Source organism: Ictidomys tridecemlineatus, chromosome 13, assembly GCF_052094955.1.
Source record: "Ictidomys tridecemlineatus isolate mIctTri1 chromosome 13, mIctTri1.hap1, whole genome shotgun sequence".
NCBI lineage: Eukaryota > Metazoa > Chordata > Mammalia > Rodentia > Sciuridae > Ictidomys > Ictidomys tridecemlineatus.
Window position 1 is genome coordinate 16,597,212 of NC_135489.1, and position 27,094 is coordinate 16,624,305.

Consider the following 27,094-nt stretch of genomic DNA (forward strand, 5'->3'; position numbering starts at 1 on the left):
CATTCAAAATGTCTCTATGACAGACAGCAAAGGGGAAAATATAATAAAATGATGACTGTACAGCAAGGAAGGGTTAAGTAATTTCTCCAATGAGAAATGATAGTCCAACCCTGCCTCAAATGTGTTATAGCACACACAATTACTTCTAAGGAATAATGGTGTGATTCCTTTCAAGTTAACACAAATGTCATGCTATGTTACAATTCTCTCAGCCTGTAGCTATTACCTAAATTTGTACAAAAGAAAGTAATATCCAGTTTATTTTCATTCTGAGTATGGAAAAATTATCATTATGCCTAATGCTATATTTGAAATTCTTTCAAAAGTACTTGTCTGTGGAAGGCTTTTGGACAAAAGTGAGCCTTCCAGTTCTAATAAAGTAGAGGGTGGGGGGTGTCAAAGTACTTCAAAAATAAAAATGTCATTAACATTAAGCTTGGTATGAAATTCAAATACAAAAAAAATATGCTCACTTTCCAAGTGCATGAGACATCTTTAATTGTAATGAAATAAAATCTGAAAATCGGTCTAAATCATTTTAAAAAGTAAACATGAGTTGTAATACTATACCTGTGGAGTGATTAATTCCATTCATTGTCATTAGAAAGTATGCAAAATATTTATTAAGGGCTTTGCCTGCAGAGGCACAACATAAATAGAACAAGTCCTCCTGAAATGTAATTAGTGTACACATCAACCAGTTGAGGATTTGTGGTGGAAGAGGTGGGAACTCAAGCTGGGACTGGGTTCCCGCATCTGAACTCGGGCAGGGCCCGGGTGGAGGCCGGGCTCAGACAGCACGTGCAGTGGTCTCTCCCCCCTGCTCTGCAAAGTCTGTTAGGCAAATGCAAAAGTGCAAGGGGAACTTGCTTGATGGACAGCCGAGTCAGAAGGCCTTAATCCACCCCTTCAAATCCCTGTGCGTTTTCCACGGCCATGAGAAGCTTCTCTCGTAAATCTTCAAAGGTTTCATATGGAGGTAAGTCAAGGCGATTAAAGCTGCAAAACGAACAAACAGTGTAGGTAGAAGGCCACCATTATCACCCTGTAGTTCCAACAGCACTTCCTAGATTTGGCTAACGGGGCAATTGGTGTTTGCACAAGGGAATGAAAAGGTTTTAGGCCCAATTCTGAGTACGAAATAAATAAATTCCAGCTATCAAACTGCCCAAACCAAACAAGCTATGTAATTACCAAGGAGAAAAACACTTTTCTAGTAGTCCATGCTCCAGGGCTGCGGATGCAGCTAGGCTGTGCCCATTTCCAATGCTATCACTTATTCTCCACTAGGCCTGAGCCAAGTGCAGGTCTATGTACAGACTCCTTGACTTTCATCACAAGCCTTCAAGGTGGGCAGAGTGACCTCCAATCTGCAGATGTGTCCTGAAGCAGTGAGGCACAGCCAAGGTGCTGTGGGTCCTACTCCTAGGAAAGCTGGGAACCCCAAAGCAGAGGCCAGGCTACTTGGGCTCCAGAACGCCAATGACAGGCTACCTCTGCTAACCAAAGGCAGACAAGCCAGTGAGGTTTGGAGAAAAGAGCTGTACTCTTTAGGACAGCCCCTACACATCAGGTGGCTTCAGTTGGGGGCGCTGCAAACCACCCTGGTGAGAATGAAGTCTTCAGACATGTGGATGGCCCCTGCAGGCATTACTGTCTACTTGTTTACAGAACTGAGTTCAAATTCTGGCTTGACCACTTGCTAGCCATGTGACCTCTGGCAAATCACCTTACTTCTTTGGATCTGTCTGCTCATCTGTGAAAAGGGGAAATGGCTCACTGGGTGTTGAGAGGGTCAGATCTGAACACACTTCAGGTGGGCCTGGAGGGCAGCAAGTGTGACCAGTGTCATGGTTCACTCAGTAGATGGTGATCCGTGTTGCTATTCATTCAATATTTACTGAATGTCTGCAGAATCAGTGTCTGTCGGGACTGCCGATGTGAATCTGTCCTGAACGTGGCCACACACCCTGGCAGCGGCTCATGATCTTTCGAGGAGGGCTAACATTCGTGGAGTCAGCCTGTTTCAGTGCTGTGCACTGAGCCCTGGCACCTCCCCCCCCCTCCCCCGTTAAGGAAGGTGGTGCTTCTCCCCTGCTTTACAGAGGAGGAACTTGAGGCACAGGGAGGTGAGGTAACCTGCCGCAGGCTGGCTCTGAAGCGCAGCCCTTGACCCACACATGGCTGCCTCTACTGTGAGGGTCCACACCGTCTGTGCTTAAAGCTGCCCCCACCCCATGCTGACCTGACTCCAAATATGAACAGAGCCGCTTTGCATGTTTTAAAAGCTAACCACTGTGTATAAATGACACATTTTTTTTTTATCCATTCATCTATTGAAGGGCATCTAGGTTGGTTCCACAATCTTGCTATCGTGAATTGTGCTGCTATGAACATCGATGTAGCAGTGTCCCTGTAGCATGCTCTTATTAGGTCTTTGGGGAATAGACCGAGAAGGGGAATAGCTGGGTCAAATGGTGGTTCCATTCCCAGCTTTCCAAGAAATCTCCATACTGCTTTCCAAATTGGCTGCACCAATTTGCAGTCCCACCAACAATGAACCAGTGTACCCTTTTCCCCACATCCTCGCCAACACTTGTTGTGTATAAATGTGTATAATGTGGCATTTATACACAATGGAGTATTACTCTGCATTAAGAAACGACAAAATCATAGAATTCGGAGGGAAATGGATGGCATTAGAGCAGATTATGCTAAGTGAAGCTAGCCAATCCTTAAAAAACAAATGCCAAATGACTTCTTTGATATAAGGGGAGTAACTAAGGACAGAGTAGGGACGAAGAGCAGGAGAAGAAGATCAACATTAATAGGGATGAGAGGGGGGAGGGAAAGGGAGAGAGAAGGGAAACTGCATGGAAAGGGATGGTGATCCTCAGGGTTATACAAAATTACATACAAGAGGAAGTGAGGGGTAAGGAAAGAATAATACAAGTGAAAGAAGTGTTTTACAGTAGAGGGGGTTGAGAGAGAAGAGGAGGGGAGGGGAGGGGGGATAGTAGAGAATAGGATAGAGAGCAGAATTCATCAGACACTAGAATGGCAATATGTAAATCAATGGAAATGTAATTGATGTAACTGATGTGATTCAGCAATCTGTATACGGGGTAAAAATGGGAGTTCATAACCCTTTTGAATCAAACTGTAAAATATATCAAATTAGATGTAATGTTTTGAACAACCAACAATAAAAAAAAAAGCTAACCACTGATCATCAGCAGCAGAAACAAACGCACCTCCATGCTGGGCTCCACTAACCCTAAGATGTTTACGAGCCCCACTCAGATTTCACAGCAGCTGGTAAACATCGAGAGTGCAACTCTGTACTTCCTAAATGGCACTTCTCAAAGGCACCAGAAAGTGCTTTCCACAGAACGTGGCTCTTTCACACCGGAGGCTCGTGGTCCAGGGTCTGCCATTCCCATAGGGTCTGAAGACCCACTCTCGAGAATCCGTGAAGATTTTTTCCTTTTAAAAGAGGCCTATATGGGATTCGAGTTTAAGAAATACTGATATATGGAGAGAGGAGGATTAAGAGCTGAGGTCTATCATGCTGCTGAGGTCTAAGCCTCAGTTTTCTTCTCTGTAAGAATGGGTCCCCATGACCCAAGTCTTTGAACTGTGACAGTTATGAGGGTCAGTCAGATCCGGTGTCTGGGACAATGCCTGGAAGGTGCTAGGTGCCAGTTACTGTTGAAGACTTGGCTTGGTCTGCCACGAGGGAGCTGGGTGACAGGAGTCAGTCCCTGTCCTCAGCAGGCTGTAGCAGGCAAGGGTGTGTGAACCAATGAGATCACGGATAGAGCAGGGGTGTCTGTGATTCCTATTAAAGAGTCATTTTAAACCTCTGAGGAGCGACTCGCACAGAACAATGAACTGAAGCCCCACGAATGTCAGACACCTGAGAGGGGCACCCGAGGACCCTTCAGAGGGCCAGCTCTGTCAGCTCTGCTCACTCTGCTGAATCAGATTTTCTGTTTGCAGTCTGTGCATTTTATGTTCTCATGGAACATGGAAGAAATGAAACATGTTCATGGCGAATGTCACAGCGGAACCACTAAGAAGTGGCCATTGAGTTCCATTCCCACCACCGGGGCCTGGCCGGAGGGAAGCCATTCAGACAGAGTACCGCAGTCCTACCTGGAGCCAGCCCCTCGTCCTCCCTGGCCTGGTGAGGGCCAGCAGGAAGAGCTGTTTGCTGGCTTTACTTTCATGACAGAGACCAGAAAAATCAGCTTTGGGAAGAGGCAGTTGGGCTCTCTTCCTCCTAGGTAACCTTTGCCCTTCCTAAGTCTACCTTTAAAAATATTTTTTCCTTAAAGTCCCATTGCCTAGGCCACATGCCACACCAACCAGGTCCTATTCTCTGCAAGCAGAAGCTTGGCATCGGTGTTTATCCTTCTTTGTGGTTCCACTGCACAGCTAAGGTCAGCGGGTTGAATCGTGGCTCCGAAATTGAAAAGAAGTTCGACAGTCAGGTACCTGACCACGGGGTCACGAGGGGCAGGGACTGAACAGGACAAGGGCTGTAACCACAGCAGTGGATATGGTGTAGTGAAGGGAGCTGGCTATTTGTAGCAGACCTGAGTTCAAATCCTGTGATTTGGGCATCTATGGACTGTGTATTCCTAACACCTTGGGGAATGATCACAGTGTATCATGAGGTTGTCATCAAGAGGAAAATTGCCTGATCCATGGACGATGTTTCTGCCCAGTAATTTACTAATTTATAATATTCACCCTTACTGGTGCTTTAGACTGGGAGTTCTGCAGTTCCTGAGGATTGGCTCTGTAGGGCTGCCTTCCAAACCAAGGCTGTCAGAATCCAGAGTGCTACCCTGGACTCTGATACTGTTAGGAATAAAAACTCTAGACTATCAAAACATGTTTCCCCAGAACAAAGGCTGAGAACCAGAACAATGACTGTTCTGGATATTCACCACTTTTAGGCTGGACTCGGCTTGCTTCAAAAAGGCCTGACAGGCAGTGACCACACTCACTTCATTCAGAGTCATATGAATGCTATGAACGGAAAAACCATTCTTTTCCATACAGAAGGAAAATACCTTTCACAGCCAATGTTTTACAGGTTCACTTACAGACCTCTTAATACTCTTCCAGCCATGATCTCAGTCAATTCTGGGGGGTCATGGGCTACTAACATAAACAGAAGGCCTTTTGAAATCAAGGCTTCTTTAGGAAATTTTAACCTAAGTTCCGAATGACCTATTTAAGGTAGAAGCAAAACCCAGCCCTGTTGACAGGCTCACAGCTGCCACACACCTAAATGGTGAAAAGTGAAATCTCTGATCCCTGGAATAGTCAGGGAGGTGGGGTCTGGAGGGGGTCCTAAGAACCTGGAGGCCTTGGCCCTTTATGTGCACACACTCTGGGCGGAATCCGACCCTGCCTTCCTGTTCTGTCGGTGTTTACTGCAGTTTATGTACTCATCATGACACTGACATTTCGCTCTGAGCTCTTTCTGGGTAGGAGGTGCAGCACTCTTCCTCTAGGCTGGCGTCACGCAGCCGAGTGTGCAGCACACTGTGGGCTGACACTCCAGCACTGGGTCACTTACCATGTGTGAGCTCTGGGCAGCTTTTCAGGACTGCCCCATTGCTCTATTGTAAACAGCTGAGGACCATTGGAACCTGGACAGGAAAGAACAAGACATGTCAGCAGGGCCTGTGGCAGCAGGACAGAGCCGCAGGGACACTCAGAGAAGAGGGAAGGCGGGAGGACAGTGGCCACTGCTGGGGCAGGGCTTGGGGTGACTCCTGTGAGACCACCTTTTGCAGGGGCACAGTACTAAATGCTGGGAGCATTGGGAGTGGCACAAGTTCATGGCACAGACTCAGCTGCACCTGCCAGATGGAACTGCCCCAGGTGCAAGTGGCATAGCAGCCCCTGCACTGGGCCCAGCAGGTAGATCTACAGCTGCTTTTGGGGAAATGAATGAATGTGAGCTTCAACATGCAGTAGGAAGAGTGATTTCTTTAAAGTGAGCACTGAGGAATTTTGCCCCCTGGAGGCGAGGCGTCCTTGAGAGGATCACCTGGTGATTCCGGAACCACATGGGTGGGTAGGGGAAACTTTGTTTTTAAAGATATACTAAAAAAACTAAAGTAGAAAAAAAGAAAAAAAAGGAAAAGAGAAAACTATGGTTCTCTTCGCAAACTGTCCCTTTCCTGAGGTAGAAGCACCTGTCTGTGTCTACGAAGGACCCTATGAAACCCTTATGAGCATGCAGACCTGACAGGGCTTCCTAGCCTTGGCAGAGGCCTCGGGGGGTGGGGGGCAGAGTGTCCTGGCCCACAGGAGACTCGGGGCTAGAACCCCACAGGAGAACTGGATCTGTGCATGGTGCTCACCATAAAGTTCGGCAAATCCATTCATGGGTACTCGGGATGTCCCTGTGACAAACTGCAGTAACCGGATCCGCTTCTCTGCATCCATCAGAAGCACAGCCTATGAACAGAGGCAGAAGGTCATCATGTCCCCATGTGACATGCAGCACATGCTGCTGGAATGCGGGCAGGCAAATTTAATCTTATTTATATTGCCATGGAAGAAGACCTAGACAGTTGACCCTGAAAACAGAGTCGGTATTTTTATTTTATTTTTATTTTTTAAATGGCTGCCACAATTCCAGCCTCTCTAATCTTAGTGACTGATCACCAGGCCTTTCTTCTTCTGCCAAGAGGCCAAAATAAATGATATAAAAAGCAAACTCTTTGATGGCATCCAGCTCAGGTTTCTGAGTTTGAGGCTTGCCAGCTCCCTCAAGGCCAATTATAAATATATAGTGTTCCAGAATGGTCCACACAAGGGGAACCCAGGTGAGGAGATAGGATTGCAGACTGCAAATTCCCCAAAGATAACATTTTATGAAAAGAAGGAAAAACAGAGGCCAAAATAGGCCTCTAAAGCCATCTGTGTGATGTTACATATCTGGATGTTGCTTGAACTGCTATTAAAAAAACATATGAGGGCTGGGTGGTGGCTCAGTGGCAGAGCGCTTGCCTTGCACATGTGAGGCACTAGGTTCGATCCTCAGCACCACATAAAAAACAAACAAAATAAAGATACCATATCCATGTATAACTAAAAAAACAGAAGTCATAGGTGACTGAGACAATCTAGGATTGGAAGATTGTTTTATCTTCTCCCCATACTTCTGCTGGTACTTGAAAAATAATAAAATAATTTCTAATGAATAACAGAAATAACTACTGATAGAAATAATGACAAATCATTTCTAATTTTTTTAAACTTTAGAAATTATAATCTCTTTAAATTTAATCAGTCTTTTTTTTGGTGGGGGGGTGGGTTTTTTTTTTTAAAGTTAGTTTTCCATCTGTCTGAACAAACCCATTTCTATTTCACTTCCTTCTTGAGCCGAACAGGTTGCAAACGTTGGCCCTAAGATAGTAAATCAATTTTCATTTGCATTTTTGGTTGAGAGATGTAAAGATCCAAATTGGAACTAGTTTAAAAAAAAAACAAAACTGAGAAAACGGTTTCTTCACAGAAAAATGGCATCTTGGACAAGTCAGCCCTGACATTGAGTTTATACCCTGAGAAAGCTCATTCGGGTTTCCACTTCTGAGGCCTAGTTTCACAGTACTCTGGAGACCACTGAACTCCTTTTCAGAATCATCTTACTCAATGGATTCCTCAAGGTTGCTTTAACAGGTGGTCAAGGAAGGACAGTGGCCTTTCATGAGGATTCAAATCTCATGCTGTGCATTACAGAAATTCTAGACAGGGCTCTTCCCTCCCTAATGGTCCAAGTCCAAGCAGACCCTAGCCTCCAGCACCAGTCGTAAAGTCAGGCCAGATGAGAGAGCCCACTGGTGAGCCCTCTGCCCCAACTCGGTGGAGCAGGGCCTGGGCCCACTGGGCTTACCTTCCAGAACCACTGAATGACAGGGTGGTTTGGGCAGTAGCCATTCTTGTAAATAGAATGCTGTCTCCAGTCGTTCACATCGACGTCACCGAGGCCGCACATGAGCAACTGTTAAGGAAATTGACCCGATGTAAGGAAGGCAGGACATGAAAGCTGAACACATCTTACACTAGAAAATTACCCTTTTGTCGCTGTAAAAAGCGAGTATGTTAGTGATTCATGAAAACCAATGAATGCAGATTCGTGTTCCAAACTTTCCCTACCACGCTGGGTCACAGAGACAGCACAGATAATGAGGGTGATTTGATTCCAACCCTCACACAAGGCCATGGCATTTCACGCAGGAATTAAGGACACCACATCAGTCACCTTCCTCCTCCCCCACACTCAAGCACAAGGATGTTTAACCACCCTGTTAGCATAGGCACATTTCCTGGCTGTCTCCTGGAGAGGTTATTCGTCTGAATACGTGAAACTCTCCTTACCCACCCCCAAATTAGTATGGATGACAGCAAGAACTCATCTTCCTCGGATTGATTAAATCAGGTGAGGTCGATTGGCCTCACCCATCCAGAGGCCCATGGAGCACAGACGTGTAATGAGGCAGGCTGTCTAAGGTTTGCTTTGCTTATCATGTATCTCTCCAGGAAAGGTTTATCAGAGACTAATGAATATGATTCTTCCTGCAGAAGGACTAGAATAAAACAGAGATCTTCACCCAAAGCCTGAAAACTGAGTTCCTAGGCCTGACTGGGCTCACACCTTGCTGGGTCCACCTGTGAGGTGACTCACTTCTCCCTGCCTCAGAGACTCCACCTGCACAATTCCAGGCTCACAGGGCATGGTGTCTATGACACCATTAATCTTGAGGTCTTCACTTTTAAGGTAGAAGTACAGAAAGCCAGTCCATTGATACGTCCTGGACAATGGCCCAGTGCCATCACCCGCTTGGCAACAGACACAACCGCCTTCCCTCCTCCCGTTTCTCTCAACAACAAAGGGCAAGATATTCCTCGGGTTTTCAAGTTGCCCTCTTTCACCTACACCAACAGCAAGAAGCTAAGAGGGACACTCATCAAAATACCATTGCCGTTTTTCCTTAGTCCACATAAATTATGTCAAGTTCAAGGAGATTTCTGTTCTACAATCTCCAGGAGATGCTCACAGCCCAGTCTGTGCTCAAGTTCCCCATTTATTACCATGGTGGAGATGGGGAGGCAGGCGGGATGCCGGACCAGCCTGGCCTTGAAAGCAGGGTGCTGCTATAAACCAGTTTCTCTCTCCTGGTGCCACGAACCCAAGCCAGCTCAGTGGGGACGTTCCACAACTGCCCGCTCATGGGCATGGGCGCTATGGTTGATGACTTTTTCTATCCATTAGTCCCGCATCAGATAATGAAGCGCAAAATAGAATTCATCTCAACTTCCTCGGTAGGTCATGACAGATTAGAGAATAGCAAAATATCATTTGTAATGAGAGATGATATTTAAAAATTATTTTACATAGAATGTTTGTAATACAAACCTCCAGCTCATTTTCATCAAAAATTTTAATCAAATCGATGGGAAGCAATTCTGTGAAACCCTGAAAGGAAAAAAAGAAAAGAAAATCACCCTAAACACCTTTTTTTTTCCTCGAAAAAGACCCGTTTTACAGAAAACATAAGCTCTTTTTGGTTGCTTAAGTAAAACTCATTCCTTATTGATGTTTCTTACGTCAGTGACAGTATCTAGTTAACCATAGTTCCCATACAAACTGCAAAGTCACAACACAAAATTTTTTCCCCAAGTCACGGAGTCTAGAAGGTTCTGGTAGTTAATATTTAAAACCCTATGATGGCATGGGACACTGCAGGCAGGTGAACTGCAAAAGCCATTTATGACACAGCCATTGTGAGCCAGGGAGTACAAGCCATGGACACACAAGAAACACATTTAAAAATAACGTGAAGGCATAGAGACTAAGCACACCCCCACCTCTGAGCAGTGGCGTGAGGCAACACCAGCCTCTCTGCTGGGAGGAAGTTGGGCTCCCAGAGGGTAGACCATGTGGTGGGGCCTGGGAATCTGTGTCCTGGGGTTTCTTATTTAAATAAAGTCTGAAATGTGCCCCTGTCAAGACTGTCCTCACATTTTATGTCCCTTGAGACCTGAAGTTTTGTGTCCTGCCCCGTGAGGACTTCCTTACTCCTGAGCAGGTACTGAGCTAGGGTTGGCTGAAGAGCTCTGCCACCAAGAGAGCCGCATCTGTTCCTGGAAATTATGTGCGGCTGGAGCTTTCTTCTATTGTCTTTTTACTAAAAAAAAATATCTTTTAGTTTTGCATGGATACAATACTTTATTTTGTTTATTTATTTTCATGTGGTGCTGAGGATTGAGCCCACATGTGTGAGGCAAGTGCTCTGCCACTGAGCCACAACCTCAGCCCTCTTCTACTGTCTTTTAAACAACTAACACTCAGATTTAAAAAAGGATTTCACTTTTGGTCAACATGAAACATCTCTTACAGACAGGAACCCCTCGGCCTCTGCTAGGGGATCTTCAGAAGGGGCCTGGTGACAACCCCAGCATTGAGCACTGGGATCTGGCAGGTGCCTGCTTCCTTCCTTCCCAGGGTAGAAGTGGGCACAGGTACCAGGTAAGACCCCACTGACAAAAATGTGCCATCCGTGTCCCTGAACAGGAGGGCATCCCCGAGGAATTTTAAGACGGGCATAAAGAAGGGCACAGCCAACGAAGGGGAACACAATGTCCCAGGAAGGAATGGCTTGATGGGGAAACCGCCCTGCACATGTTCAGCCCAAGTCCTCAAGCTACTTAGACTATGGCATCACAGTAGTAGGTAGACTCCTTGTGGGTGCCGCCTGACACTTCTAGATGATGGCTCTAGCTCAAGGGTGTAAAAAGTCTTCTTGAATCCGTTAAAGCAAATTGGAAAATCAGAGAAGCAAAGCAAGAGAACACTTAAAAAAAAAATGGCGCCACACTACTGAAGACCCTCATCCTGGAGACTGGGCAAGGTGTGGGGTGGGCAGGGTGGTCTTCCTTGGGGTGTCCCCACCCTCCCAGTGACTCAGCGCATGGTCAGCTCCAGCACACCTGCAGGAGCCCCGCCAACCTCCCTCAATCAGGACGTGAGGAGCACTCACCTCCAAGAAGGCGTTCATTTGCTTCTGGACCCTGTTCACAAATCTCCACTGGATGACTAAGCTGCAGAAGAAAAGGGCACACGCTCAGCCACCTCCCTCATGGCCAGGGCTCGCTGCTGTTTTACAATGGGGACTGTTGCTCCTTAGGCAGGGAAAGGGACAGAAACCCCTCTAACAGTGGGGCAAAAGGGGTCTGCTGTTGTGCACCCACTGTTGATTCAGGAATCTGTTCAAGAAGCACTGAGACACTCATGAGGAATATAAGATCCCACTGAGGATTTCCAAAGCATAGCCGCCCCCGCCCCCACCCCCACCCAACCTTACTTGATCAAATCAAATGTCACCGATATGTGAAGAAGGGAGAAAAGATCATGAGGGACAAGCACATAGGTATGTGTGTACCATACACACACATCCACACACCCACGTGCATACATATAGATGTGCTTTTTGTAGAGGGAGTACATTATCATGTGCACCAATCCTCTAATGCCAAAATTTGGAGGACGAACTGGAAGACTTAAAGTAACTGAAATTTATTTAAACCATTTTCCCTGTGACAGTGGTCTGGGCAGAACTGATCACAAAGCAAATCCACTCTGGATTTCATTAAAGACATTTTGTCCTCACACAGGGCTGGTAACACACAGCAATGGCCGCTGAGGAGCAGCCTGCATATCCCATGCTCAGTCACTGCTTATAAAACTGGGCTGCAGCCAGTCATCAGCCCAGAGAGCAGGGCCAGGGAGCAGTTACAGATTTCCATCGTACTTTTTTTTTTTTTTTTTTCCCAGTGAAGCTAGCTGAAACCCTGGCCGAGCCCTGGCTCTCACCACATTTGAACCCCAGGATAATTATCTGCAAAGAGTGATGCACTACACACACACACACACACACACACACACACACACACACACACACACACACACACACACACGTCACTCCCCTCAAACTTCAGGTCTTAGTGTCCTGGGCTGGAGCATTTTTAAAAAACTATTCACCATCTGTACTTTCCCAAGAAAGACAATGGTGTTACCCGCTAAAACTGTCTAAGATCAGAACAAGTATGCCAATTAATGGGGACAGGGAAGAGCTGTGGCATCTAGTTTATTAAGCAGAACAAGGTTTCAACTTGAGAGTAGAGAAGCCTGTTGTGGGATGGCTCTCTTCTCTGGGTTTCCTAGTAGAGACTGCAGCACTATTTCTTCCTAATCAGGAAGCACAGGTTTTCTTTGCAGATCATAGTTAAAGATGCTGAGACCCTCAGACCATGGTTTCAATGCAAGCCCCTTGATCAACTTCAGGTGAGAAGAATGAAGGGCACCGGCTTGTTGAAACACAGGAGTGCTATACACAAAACAAACTCAGGCCACTGCTGTGACCCACAGATGGTGGAAACTAGGGCCCCAGAACCAAATGCTGCTGCACTGACCTCATCCCTGCACCTGGCAGCCTGGAGATCCTTGGAAAAACCCAGAATGGTGTGTTTGAACCACACAGCGATACCCAAAATGACAATGTAACATACCCAACCAAAAGACCTTCTGCCTCGTACAAATGACCTAGGACTGCTTAAGAGCTGGACTTCCAAGAGAATTTAACATTATTCTACCAAATCAGAGAGACTAGGTTAAGAATATTACAAATATTAGAAGCATTTCATTATGCTTATGCATGTGAAATTCTTCCTAATCCATTCTAATTATTTTCCTAAGTTTTCATTTTAAAAAAGAAACCAAGAGAGAAAATATTTTATCTCTGGTAGTTGCTTATTTTACCTAATTAGTTCCTGCCACTGGGTTCCACTGTTGCAATTCTAAATTTTAGATGATACCCATATACTCCAAAAAAAAAAAAAAAAGATATTTGTCGTATCTCTCAACAATTACACCCTTTCTCCCTGCTCTCTCCTTGATAGCAGAGCTCACTGAAGTCACAAGACAAAAATCTCCTTTCCATATTCAACATCCCACATTCAACCCGCCCAGGTCAAAAGGAGCTCATATCGTGCAAAGTGACTAAAGACCAATTGAACACACATGAGCTGCTTTGGCAGGGGATGTCAACCAACTATGTTCTTCAATTTATTACCAGAAATATTTGTAAATATATGTATACGTACTCAATATATTCCCTTTTGTTTTCATTTGTTACCATTATCTCGGACCCATTGGGCTTCAAATCCACTTGGTATGTCTGTAATCAAAGAAAGAATGATCACCATAATGAAGTTATTTTGTGTATTAAATAATATTTTGCTATAAAAGAAAAAAATTAAAAAATATTTCCCCAAAAATGGGCTCTGTGTGTATGAGAATGTCTAATGAGGCTTTGAAACTGCTGAGACGTTACACAATTAAAGACGTTATCATTGATGGCAAATTATTTTATGGTTTTAATTATCTTTCATACATTAGCAACAATGGAGAAGAGCAACATTGTTCATCTGCTATTCATTGAGAAATTAATTATGTTGAAAAGAAAAAAGGACAGAGCGCATGTATCAAAACCAGAGATCCAAATTCTAATGCATTCCGTGTCTAGAAATTAAATTTTATAAGAAAAAAGGATGCATGGAATTTATTGCATAAAAAAAAAGGATGCATGGAATTTATTGCAAAGAGGCAAAAGACAGGGACTTTAAAATAAGAACACAGGGAAGAAAGCAGCTTGAAAAGCCAGGCTGCAGACAGTTATTTGCACTAGGACACTTCTTGCTCTCTGCCCTACGGTGCTCTCCCTCAGAGCAACCCTGGATGAGGGAACAAAGCTGTTGACATCAAGCCATCCCGTTTCTAATCGGTGTTGACCCAGCCCTGGCTTTATCTCAGTACATATGATGCAAGACCTAGCACAAGAGAGGAGAGGGAGACGCCTTTCATTTAAAAATAAAATGTTCATTCTCACTGGAGGAATTTTCAAACAAAGGAGGTGGGAAAAAACTTACCCCCACCAACTCTCCTGCTAAAAGACAGCCACAAGGATATTTCCGGGGGATCTCTTGGAGTCTCCTCCTCCACCCACCCAGCTGTATTACAGAGTCATCAAGCCTGCAGGAAGCTTTCCACAGCAGGTATCCGAGTTCTAGCCATAAGAGGGACAGGACTCCGGTGTGTACATGGACCTTTGCTCCAGCCGTCTTCCCACCCTGCCCTGCACACCCAGTCTTGTGTCCCAGTCTTTTGTCTCAATTTTCACTCCTGTTCACACGGGGGTGGCATCATCAATCGCATCCATCATTGTATTTTTTTCCTTTCCCTCTTCCTCTGGGAAGGGATCTCACTTTTCCATCACATGACTGAATTCCATTTTCTATAGTGAATTCAACTTTTGGCCTGATGCAGATTCTAACTCTGTTCATTTTCCTCAAACCCTTCCAATGGCTCCACCTCCCTTTCCTGCTGCCTTCCTCCAGCTCCTGCCCTGTGGAGGACACCATTTCTCACCTGGACAATGGTGTAGGCGTATTTCCTGGAAAACATTTCCAGATTTTTTTTTTTTTTTGAGATCTGTGGACAGTGTTCATTTATACCTTCTGTACTCGTTTTTAGTGTCATTGATTTTTCTTTTTCCTCCATTTAGTCCTCTTCTAAGGTTGCCTGCTGTTCCCTTCAGGAACGGAGGTTTTCTACCTGACCTACACCACTAACAGGTTAATAATCCAAGCCCACCACTTGATACAGGGCAGGCCTTCAGGGCAGCTCAGCTCTCCCGAGACAGACTCTTCCCCAGCTCTGGAACAGTCTAGGCAGGGAGCGTAAATAACACCCACAATCCCTGGGCTAACACTCCTTCCAGGACTCAACCTTCCCTTGCTCTGCTTACAGGGGCCCCCAGGGGGCCTCTGGAGTTGTGAATTCCAGGGTGCCACCGAATGAGAGGGTCAGCCACAGACATGGGGCACCTCTCTGCTGCCTCCTGCATGACTCAGGAACGTGCACCTCTTCTCCCAGCTCACTGCAGGCAACTCACTGAGGTCAAACCCTTTGTCTCACATTTGACTGCCCCTTAGCCCAAGCCAAAAAGGAACTCACATGCTGAAAACTGACCAACGAAGTTACATCCCTAGGAGGAGCCTGAGCTACCGAGTGTGGGGACACGGTTCTCCCTAAATGCTGGCAAAGTCCAATTGGTCCAATTCTTTTGTGAGGTAATTTGGCAGTAGGCATCAAGATTTATGTGTGTGTATGTATTTATGTAATTTTTTTTCCTAATGTGTGTTTTTTGGAATTTATATCAAAGGAGAAATTAATCAAGAATATAAATGTACATTTCAAGATTACATAGCTTGCATGATTATCCCAGGATTATATGTTCATATAGTAAATACTGATGAAGGCTAAATGCCTTCCAACAGGACATGGTTAAAAATGTATGGTACATCTAAAAAAAAAAAAAAAAAAAAAGGAAAGTGTAGCCCTTAACATGACATAGATTAATATTTACTGACATGGAAAGTTATCTGTGATACACTATGTTAAACACTATGGGCACGATACAATTTCACTTCCATAAAAATGAACAGAAACAAAACTCATCTGTGTGCTTACAGAGAATAACTTTAGAAGATACAAATCAAAATTTTCACCATGATTTTTCTTGAGATATTGGAGATAATTTATATAAATTTTAGATATTTTTATTATACAGACTTTATTTTTATAAGCTTTTTTTTTGATCAAACTAATAAAATTGTGAAAGAAAAAAGAAAACCAAGACTATTGATGCTAAATAACGTGGCAATAGTCGGTGGTGCCCATTCAGTGGCAGAGCCGATTCTGCTGGTGGCGAAGGGTGTTCACGGGTGGGCCTGGGAAGGGTGGTTTGCTGGTCTGCACCCTAAGGCACTATCCTGGAGCGAGGCCCCCAGGTCCCTGTGCAGGCTTCTCAGTTCAAATCATCAGTGGTGCCGACTCCCGACCCTTCCTGGGTCTTCATTCCTTCCCCTGTGGGGCCAATTCCTGCTGACCTCGTCCATTTCCCCACTCTCTTAAATACACACTTCCACCCTGACACTAGCGTTCTGGGCCAGCATTGTCAGTCTCTTGGATCTGAAGTCCTGAAGAACATAAGACAAAGGACACTAACACGATGCCTGGCATGTAGGAGGCGCTCAATAAGTGCTTGTAGAAAAACTCCTATTTTTTTTTTTTTTTTTTAAGTTTAGTGGCCTGATCATAAATTTCTCTCTTCCTCATAAAGACTAGAAGAACCAAGCCTGATGGTGCACACCTATAACCCCAGCTACCTGGCTGGCGGAGGCAGAAGGGTCACAAGTTTGAGGCCAGCCTAGGCAACTTGGTGAGTCTATGTTTCAAAATAAAAGTAAAAATAAAAAAATATATATAAAAAGGGTTGGGGATGTATGGTAGAGTACTTGCCTAGCAGATGCAAGCCTGAATTTGATCCCCAGCACCACAAAAAATATAAAAGATCAGAGGAAACAACAAGATGACGTGTGACCCTCATAGAAGTAGACACCCCCTTAGCTGACAGTTTGGATCCTATTGAGCTTGTTGGACTTGGGCAGAGTGAAGTCTGAGTGCTTCTAAGATTCCATCCCTGGGTGCTGAGTGCTAGACTTGGCTCCCTGCTTCTGTGTACAGCCCCGCAGGTTGCAGCCTCGGGGGCAGTCAGAGCCCACAGCCCTGCCCTGCCATCCCTGGCCAGGCCTACCTCACCCTCCCTATGCTCCCCCAGCTGACAGACACTGAGGTCTCTGTGTCACCTCCTGACTGACTTCAAATTTCCTCAGCTGCATCCGTCTGTCCCTTGACTGACCTGATATTAAGAGACCACTCCAGACTCCTGCTCTGGGTCTTCCTGGCTCTGCCGTCCCCTTCCTCCACCTCACAGTCCTCATTTTGATCTTTTCACTCGCTCCCTTTCCCCAACCCAGTGTTCTCAACATTTACTTCATCACAATCCCCACCTGGATGACTTACCTATGTCCGTGACATCCGAATACGTGGATCTAAGGCACACCTGTGCTACATGCTACAGACCCTGGGGTGGCCATGAGCCCTTGCAGCATCTGAGATGACCAATTTTCTTCCTTTTCCGATCCCCCCCACCTCGTGTGTGTGTGTGTGTGTGTGTGTGTGTGTGTGTGTGTGTGTGTGTGTTGCTGGGGACTGAGCCCAGGGCCTTGTACCTGCTAGGCTATGCAAGAACTCCACCATACATCCCCAGCCCTTTTAAAATTTTATTTTGAGACAGGGTCTTGCCTTGAACTTGCAATCCTTCTGCCTCGGTCTCCAAGGAGCAGTTGGGGCAATCACCCTGTTTAGAGAATATGCCTTCACCTAACAGGCTGGGGAGAAATTGCTGCCCCCTGCCTCCTGCCTCCTGCCCAGCTCCTTGAAGACCCATGCCCCAGAGCCTCTCCAAAGCACCACATGGATCTGCTTTGCCAGTGCACAACAAAGCATGATAACGTGTGCACGTGTGCATGTCTGAGTCCTGGGTGCATGGTTGATCTTCTTGCTTAGTGTCTGACAACCACTCAGATACCGAAAGTTCTCCAGTGGAAACACAATAGGCCCCAGAAATGAGCAGCTCCAGATTCTCATCAGCCAGAAAGAAACCTGTACAACAATGACAAACAGCTGCAGCTCTGTTACTCGGATCAACAGCTACCAGACTTCATGGTCTGACACTTCTGATTATGAAATGAGAAAGGGAACAGCTCAGAACCCGGTGGAAGGCTGACTGTGTCTCTGTTTCACCATGGCAACTGCATTCCCTCCACTCCATGGAGAACATGACTTTTCTTTTGGTATCTGCAAGGAATGGACCTCTTCATGTTAGATCAACTGCAGTGCCTGGCCACCAGTTCTGCAGAGGGTGGAAAGAGGCATGAGGCTTGGACAGATGTCTTGCCAGTGCCTGCAGTTTTGCTTCAACAACTGACGTGTGAGTGTCTACCATGTGCCAGGCACCAAGCTAATGGCAAGTGTGCCAGAGAGGCAGCACTCAGCTGCCGTCACCAAGAGGAAGTCTGGCAGAGACAGATGTCACATACATACTCAAAGAAATGCAAAGTTCACTGTGGTTCGCACCGTTAGGATGACACGAAGATCCTCTGACGTACATGGCCTGTGGTCAAGAGCTAGCTTTCCAGAGAAGGGATGTCTGCTCCGAGAGTGGGAAGGAGCATGTTCCCAGCCGAAGGAAGAGCATGAGCAAGTCCTGAGGCAGGAAGCAGCTGAGTGGGCTCCAGGCTGCCAGTGGGGCTGACCCAGAAAGTGAGAGCAGCAGGTCTGCGGTACTCCTCTGGGGGAGGAGCAGGCCACCCACGCAGGGCCTCACGGGACAAAGGGCAGACCTGGAGCTTTACCTCGAGGCACTGGGAAAGCCCTGAAGGTTTCTGGCAGGGAAACAGCAGAACGGTTTTACATTCTGGAAAGACCACTGCACCATTATGAGAAGCCAAAGTAGAGAGAGACTGGCAAAGAGTCTCTGGGAAGACAGACGCTTGGACTTGGGGGTTAGTGGTGTAGAGACAGGGAACAGATGGGAGGCATCTCTGGGAGGAGCCATGAACAGGGCTCTGTGTGGGCTGAATAGGGAAAGAGAGACCAATATCTGGCAGCTTAATTCACTCTAAATTCCTGCCCAGAATGGAAAGTAGGTACATGAACCCCTTTTCATCAGGTTAGCTCTCTGAAAGGGGAAGGCAATAATTTGACAAACTGAGCACCTGATCATCTCCTGGGTCTGTGCTGACTGCGTCTCTCTACCCTGATTCTACCCAAAGTCAAAAGACCCCACGGCATTAAAGGAGGTGGTTCAATTGTTTATAGTGAACAATTAGCATCAAGTATAATGATAAACAGAATCTCTATCTGAAGTCTACTTAAAAATACAACATCCTCTGTCTAGTTTTCACTTATTAAGTAGAAATAGTTACATCCAACTACAACTGAAGAAAGATTCCCAGCTTGTTTACTTCAACCACGGACACGGCTAACAGTTTTCTGAACTACTCTGCGTACGCGGGTTTATGTGTTTTCTCTGGAGAATACACAAAGAGGCACTCGCATGCACGTGACACACAAGATTCATTTTGTCTTTGGTGCCATCCTTTCCTTCATTTGTTAAAAACGAAGATATACAGTGATCTAGGAAAACCATCTATGTGCTACTCTTTTGCGGGACGGGTACTGGGGATTGAATCCAGGGGTGCTTGACCACTGAGTAATACCCCCAGCCCTTTTTGAGACAGGGTCTCACCAAGTTGCTGAGGCTGGTCTTGAAAACGGGCAGTTAAGACTCTTAAATAGGGACAGCTTAAACAAGAAGTGTCGTGGAGTTAGTTCACTTTCAATAATCTCCCAGGCAAAAAAAAAAATAAATCTATTTTGTTTTCCATATGGCAACCCTGAAAATGGGCTCCATGACCTAATTAATTTCAAGGCCAAAATCTCCAGTTTTGGTCCTGGAGATGGGAAATCTCTCTGGGCTTTGGTCAGGAGCAGATGACACCCGAAGTCCCTCACCCCGATCTCATTACTGGACAACAACCAAGTCCCAAGTTGACACTTTCAGGTTTCAGACAAACACACCCTCCAGGCCCCAGGACGGTGACGAAGACCCCAAGCAGGCAGCTGTGTCTTTGAAAGTGACTTTTATGATGAATCCAGCCTGATGGCCACATGGGAGCACAGCAAGAAGAACAGAAGACAAACCCAAGCCCACAAATTCCAGCAGGATAACAGAACTGCAGAGAAAAAACCCTGTGCCCTCAGCAGGTGTTTACCTCGCAGTAAAACGATCACAGGATCACTGAACACCTCAATGCTAAGACCAAGGATTGGCTTTGGAGCACAGAGAGGCTGATGCATGCCCTGGAGGCCTCTTGAATGTCTAACTTTGTAGGGAAGAGAAGGGGCCGTAACCAGGACTTGGCTTCCTGGGACAACAGGCAGGTGCTGCCACAGTGAGGTGATAATGAGCACCTGAGCTCTGGGTGGCCCTTCTTAACTGTCCAGGAAAGCAGCGATAGAGCCCATGAAAGAGAATGTTCTTTGAAAGCCAAAGGGCTCCTGGTGTTTCCCCCACGTACCTGCCCAAAGTTCTCTTCATCGATGCAGAACATGAGGTCCAGTTCAGTAGGATCATTTTCTAAGATCCACTTCAAAGAGTTGTAGTATTCACTATCCTACAGCAACGACACAGAAAGTATAGAATTAAAAACACAAACTCATCTGACTCCATTCAAGTCCTTTAAATATAACTCCATGCTCAAGAATTTACACTGTTCACTAATATGATGGTGCCTGCCCCATTCCAACCCACCCTCCCCCCTTTAATTAATTAATTATTTTCATTTTTTTAAATTGGTTGTTCACAACATTACAAAGTTCTTGACATATCATATTTCATACATTAGATTGAAGTGGGTTATGAACTCCCAATTTTACCCCAAATGTAGATTGCAGAATCACGTCGGTTACACATCCACAATTTTACATAATGCCCTATTAGTAATTATTGTATTCTTTGAGGGTTAACAGGGGTTTGTAGTTGACTCCTGTCCTCTGTGAAATGGGTAGAGGATGCCCACTGCAGAGGGCGTCAGAGCAGCTGGACGGTCCAGGTCTACAGAACTCAACATGCACAGAGCAATACACTCCCCAGCTTTTAAGTGTAAAAACAGAGGAAAATGGGCAGGACAGAGATGGTTCTAACTGAACACTGATTTTACAGATTCCATCCCTTCCTATGCTTTCATGAATCTCTGCAAGTTAATTAAAGCAAAAAGGGAGGCGACTCTGATTTCAGAAATGAGTAGGAGCGCCACGGGCCACCAGCTCTACTCTGCTCAGGCCCAGGGTCTCTACTGCTGGGGACAACCAGGCTCTGAAAAGGCCAAGATAATATGCACACTGCATCTAAAACACTGTCACCACAGAGTTCAAAATTAGACTTTAAGAGCAATTTCTATGTCCCTTGCTTCTTTTTAATACAGCAATAACACGAGGTGAGATCATAAGCAAAGGCAAAGACCACAAGGAGAAGTGAGATGGCACCTAAGGCTGTGTCCCCAGCCCAGTCTTGACAGCATGCAGCAGGGGCCAAGGCCTTCTCTCCTTTCCTACGGTGAGAGAAGCAGCAGCTGCTCAGTCCTGGTCAGCATCAAGGACATGCTCATGTACCAAGGAGTAGAGGGGACAGTCACTACACCCACCAGCAAGACTGAGGGAGGTCCATGATGTAAAAAATAAAAAAGGGGCTGGTGTTGTGGCTCAGTGGTAGAGCACATGCCTAGCATGCCAGAGGCACTGGGTTCAAGTGTCAGCATCACATATGAAAAAATATATAAAATAAAGGTCCATCGACAAGTAAAATAAATAATTGAAAGAAAAAAAAAGACTGAAGAAGGTAGAATTTCTAACTTGGGCAAAGTTTCAAATACCCCATGTGAATAAAAGATGCATCCTGATGGCCCCGTGCCTGTATTGGCACATGGACAAACACCCAGACACTCCAGAGGTAGAAAGTGGGTACAGGTAAATTGAGAGAAAAACACAAGCATGGGTATACTATGAAAACAAAGTTGGCTTTGGCTTTTGTAGAAAATCCTATCTATTCTAACATGGCCAGTTCCAGCAAGATTAGTGAGTTCAGTGCAAAGTGAAAACCCAGACCACCCTAGGGAGGCCCTCACCCTGACTCCCCCATTCTGCGTGGGCACTCATCCTCCACAGCTAGCACAACTGCATACTCTTCCTGTAGTCGCGGCCTTACACTGCCATGTTTCTGAGGTCAAGGAACAGAGGACAGGGAGGAATCTCTAGGCACTCTGCACTCGCAGGATGGAAGACAGGCTACAGTGAGGTCTCCAGATACCTCTTAAATGTAATTTGTTTGCACAAGTCCTGTGCTGGGTAAATGGGAGTAACTGGACTTTGGTGTATCTATCCTAAGTACCATGATCCCAGGAAAACTGAACAGTGATTCGCTTCTTACAAAAATCAGGGAGATTAATTAATTAATTTTGCTCCCTGTTGCTCACACTGAACAACACCCACAGCAATCACTGAGTTTAAACATGGTCTCCAACACTCATCCATAGGGCTCCATGATGGTGTGTCTACTCACCACAGATTCCATGTCATTCAGAGTTATCTGCTTTCCCAACATCATCTTGTAAAATGGTCGAATGAAGAAACCTAAAATATGGCAAAAACCGCGTTTATTTTCAAGTCCTTGAGGCTGTTGTACAACAGAGCATGAAGTAAAAGATTAACCCGTTTTCCAGTTGAATGAAACCAGGACAGAATGATCAGGAACCTTCTAGAGTAACCAAGAACCAGTAGAGGAGGACCTGGAAAGGGGGGTCCAGGGGGAAGAAGGTGGCTGTCCCAACAGGCATGGTGTAAGAGAGGGCTGAAATGGCTTCCGGAGGCCACCCACCGGTGAGCCCCAGGTCAAGCAGGAGTGTGCATGCAAATGAGGCACCTGACAGAGGAACCAACTGGGGACACGTTGGCTATTGGTCAGGGTGGAAACGCACGGTGTCCCAGGCCAGAGAAGGGGCTGGGCGGGTAGAGCTTGTGTGGGGCTGGAGGGAAGGGCTGATCCCGAGAGCAGTGAAAAGTCACTGAAGATCCAGGCAAACCCCAGGCCTTTCAGTGTGATTGCTCGGGCAGCGACCGGAGGAAACCCAAGAGGAGAGGGAGGCTGGGTCTGCACACCATTCCCTACAGTGTCGAGGACAGGGGCTTCAGGGAGGTCATGGCAGAGAGGGTGACTCTTCCACCATGTGGACATCCCCCAGCAGGAACCTCCACAAAGGAGGGAGCATCACACGCCTCCTCCAGTGGCCCTGGCCCCTTCTTGCTTCACCTGCACCCCAGTGCCTGCAGCACGGGCCCATGTGCCTCTGGCTTGGCACGGACTTAGGGCTGCAGACTCCGGGATACTTTGGTCAGGTGAAAGGACAAAGCCCAGGGCAGGGGCAGTAGACACATGTGCAGAGGATGCTCTGCTGACAGGCATTTGCCTTTTTAAGAAACTGAAGACCTGATGATCATGCACAGCTGTGGGCTCTGTGGCTGTAACTCATGTAAGCTGTGACCCACTGGCAGGGACCACTCAGCAGTGGCTCAGCTCCCTGCCTGTATGGCCTCCCTCCATTATCCCGCCACAGAGCTTTGCTCCTGGCCAACCCAAGCTCTTCTGACACAACCCCAGTGTTTGATGTTCACATGTGACAAAGCCCCAAGGTAAAGTACTCCCAGCTGGTTCGTTTCTCCTCTGAGCACTCAGTGTGCCCCACGCACCCTTGCCCTGCGCCCCTTTTGCCTACATGCTATCATTGAGATTCTTCTGCTTCTGATTTTTTTTCCTCGTTAAAATAGGAATTCACTGAAGTCAAGATCAAAATCAGTTAGCAATTAACAGTAAAAACATCATAAAATAGATCAATTATTTATTGGAATGCAATTAACATAATTCCCCTGGAAATAGCTCTCTCGACAGTAACTGAAATGTCAATCTCTAATCTTAATGTCTTTCATTTTCAAACATTTCACACTCACGTTCTTAAAAAAAATATTTCTGATGTCTCCTCACTGACGATTTCTACAGTGGCCTCTTAGGAGCACTTTTGAAATGACTTTTGAAATCTGTATAAGCCATAGCCAGGCAGGGGGTCTGACCTGTAACTTCTCTAAGGTCTTTTGAAATTCTCCTGTGGTTTACATCTCTAAATAGGATGAAGTGATTTTGTGTCATCTGTCTCAGCAGGGACTCTGGAGTTATAATATTACCTTGGAATTATTTAGTCTTTTCACGTTAAAAAAATAATTCTGGGGACAAATGGAACAATGGCAGGATATTGATGGATTAGATCATTTTAATTAACTTTTCAATTAGTTTTTCCATCTGTCACAGGATCTAGCTCTCACTAAAGAAAACTTATTCTGGCAAACATACAAAATGCATGAATACAGAATGTTCTGTGCTTCACAATTAAATTAAAAAATATTTTTTAAAGCTGTCCAGAGACACTCTGTCTTCAGTACCCAAGATGACACCAGGAAAAAGATCCCCATTATGGGTGAAATGTAAAAATTATTCACTGCATTAACGAGAAACAGCGAAGCTTTTACTTATAATCTGTGATGTGAAAGAACCTAAGAAGAAGCATCGACAGCAACGGTCCTGTTCTTACGGCTTCGAGATTTCTAAATCACTTACCATCTAAGAGTTTCCCATGAAATACCGCCAGACCAGCCACTCTTCCAATAAAAGTGAAGTAGGACAAATGATCTTCGTTACAGAGGCCCGAATTGGGATTGATCTGCAGTGTGTAGTTGTCCCTTTGGGAGAAAAAAAGAGAAGTAAGGCCCAGTCATAATTTTAAACAAGAAACCCAGGAAGCTGAATTTTTCTTTGCCATTTGTCATTCGGCTCCTGCGGTGCTCTGGCAAATGTCCCGCACCTGGTGGGAAAAGGTGTGATAGGAAGCTGGGACTCAGCATCCAGGCAGCCTCCTCTGGGCCCAGCTGCTGAGGCCTGCTCCCGTAGACACTCAAGCCAGGCACAGTGAGAGATCTTCAGAAGCTGCTGTTTGCCTACGTGGGGTCCATAATGATGTCAGCAAGCATCTGGGGAACATGAGATGGGCTGCGTGATGAAGGGGCTGAGCAGGGGCTCCTACAGCACCTGCCCTTCAGATCCTCTCCATGACAGAGGCCAACTTATTCCAGAGGCTAAGATTTTTTTCCCTGCAGGACCCAAACTTGGTTAATACAACCATCACTCTGTCCTGAAAAGCCCTCAAGAGCACCAGGCAGGACCCAAGCAACTCAACAAGGCAAGCCTCAAGATGCCTGTATGCACCCAAGGGTCCTGCTTTGATCTAATGATGAGGAGGATCAGTGTTTTTCAAACTGGACTTCATGGACAGGTTCCTCCAGGGTGCATCTTAGAGCATATGGGTGAGAGGTGAGGATCTTGCCTCCTATCCTGCCCTCCACTTCAGTGGTTTCCATCAATTACACAATGGGCTTTTTCAAGGACTCAGTAACAACCACCATCACCACTGGGCAATTCTTGGCTAGATCCACCAAGAAGGATGTACTGAGGTTGTCTTCTAAATGAGCTCCTAAGAGACAGGTGGCCTGGGAAGCATCAGCAGAAACACATGTCCTCCTAAAAGCCCAGGACCAATGCTCAATGCCTCTTGGAAAGGGCCACAACCATTCTCCTGGTAGCTGAGGTCAGCCTTCGACTTTCAAGGTTCCTCAGCCTGGAGAGAAATGGTTGGCCTTGCTAGTCGCCAACATGAGTTGAGAAAGCAATTCAATCTGTCTCAGTTTTCCATGCCTGGTAGAGACGAAATCCTAATGCAAGGGGCAGCCTGGTTCTTCCCTTTCAGGACCAGGGTAGGGTCCTTTCGCGTCCCAAGCACGAGTTCTCAGAGTCTTCATAATTTGCCTTTATAAGTGCGACTTCAGAGACTGTTCTCGTTCATGTAATGATGCTTTCTGAATTCTGACTCTGATGAATTCTCCTCTTGAAATAAAGGAACATTACAAATGAAAATTGCCTCTTGTTCCTTACCATAATTACCCAACACGTTTTCAATTTCAATTCCAGGAACCCAACAGACAAGAGAAGAATCCAACTTTAGGTGTTTATGGAGTACATTATTTCACCAGGTAGAGTGAGAGCCTGATCCAGACTTACAGGAGATGGCGGGATGAGGAGGGATGGAATTGGGCATCGATTCATTTCAAATGAGTGATTAATTGATTGTCCCAATGAGTTTAAATTCATTAAGGATAAAACCATCTCTGTGGGACCCAATTCTGAATGTACTCCATACTTACGTTGCAGAGTACTCGAAGAGACCATAGTAGGGGTTGAACATCTCCTTGGACAGCAAGAAGAACCATTCTCTGGCCACGCCCCCATAGTCTAGACCTTTCTCAGATTCAAATTCAATCCACAGTCTAGCTTTTAGGACATCGGGTCTTTTTACAGACATGATTCTCCGGTAGGACTCTTCAAATATGTTATTTCTGTGTAGTTTCATTTCAAACCTGTTTGGAATATCAGCCTACACAAAAGAAAAAAGAAGCAGCTCAGGATGATATAGTAAATATGTACCTTGCTTTCTCAGGGGGAAAAACAAAAAAAGGTCGAGTGATGGCAGGCTTCAAATAAACGTGCAGGGACAAGTGGTTCCAACTGAGATTCTCTCCTTTATGGATTCCCCCTCCCACAGACAGAATCCTCACTGTGTCAACATGGGGCACACAGGGCATCTACGTGCAGCTGAGTCAGCCATGACGCTGTAGAAGAAAACCTGCTGAGCACAAGGAAATCATCCTTGTACCCTGGACAAACAGTGTGGGCACTTCTCCAATACTAGCAAGTGAATGGCCAGCTCCATGTATGGTTTCAATCAAGGACAGGTCACCAGAACCTACAAATAATCCCCACCTGGCCAGGCTCGGACCATTTGCATATCTGATAGGGACCACAGGTGGTAAATATGATCCACGAGGCCTCCGAGTTCATTTGTCATGGGGAGTGCGACCCTGATTCTGCTTAAGTTTGGGCTGAGAGAACCACCTCCTAGAAGAATGAGGTCCAGGGCTGGCCTTGCCCTAAGAATGGGGCTGAGCAGAGCACAGCCGTGCAAATGTGAGACTGAGCCAAAGCCACCAAGTCATTTCTGATACTGGAGGACACGTGTTCTCATGTGAGCCCTGAAGAACAGAGAGTCATTTGGAAAGTAGTTATAGTGAGGCACTTGAACCACAGATGGAGTGATCCGGGACACAGTGAGGACAAGGCCTTCTGTGCTTCATCCCAGCGGATGCCCAGAACTCCAGGCATCACCTGGGAGCATGCCCAGGGAGAGGAGGACAGACCTTTCAAACCGTGTGAGCTGGGCAATCAGTGGACTCTCCTTTCCCAGTGATGTCACAACTGAAAGACTGAAACTGGAGTAGTCCCATCAGAACTAGCACAAGAGGCACAAGTGGAAGGACTTG

At 46.0% G+C, this 27,094-nt stretch overlaps 1 protein-coding gene across 14 annotated transcripts in view; it reads right to left on the reverse strand.

Annotated features, from left to right (window-relative positions):
* Positions 1–594: 594 nt before the first annotated feature.
* Positions 595–27,094, reverse strand: part of Nedd4l (NEDD4 like E3 ubiquitin protein ligase) — a 300,850-nt gene continuing 274,350 nt past the window's right edge. For 13 of the 14 annotated variants that reach the window (XM_078029961.1, XM_078029962.1, XM_078029963.1 and 10 more), the window contains 11 exons: positions 25,922–26,151; positions 24,285–24,406; positions 22,182–22,252; positions 20,143–20,238; positions 13,198–13,271; positions 11,076–11,136; positions 9,452–9,511; positions 7,928–8,035; positions 6,390–6,486; positions 5,597–5,669; positions 595–999 (listed from right to left, as the gene is read on the reverse strand). In XM_078029961.1, coding sequence (XP_077886087.1) covers positions 897–999; positions 5,597–5,669; positions 6,390–6,486; positions 7,928–8,035; positions 9,452–9,511; positions 11,076–11,136; positions 13,198–13,271; positions 20,143–20,238; positions 22,182–22,252; positions 24,285–24,406; positions 25,922–26,151 — 1,095 coding nt within the window. In that variant the 3' untranslated portion in view covers positions 595–896. Of the gene's footprint in view, positions 1,000–5,596; positions 5,670–6,389; positions 6,487–7,927; positions 8,036–9,451; positions 9,512–10,057; positions 10,224–11,075; positions 11,137–13,197; positions 13,272–20,142; positions 20,239–22,181; positions 22,253–24,284; positions 24,407–25,921; positions 26,152–27,094 lie in introns of those variants that run through there. The other variant, XR_013429542.1, reaches the window with a different exon arrangement.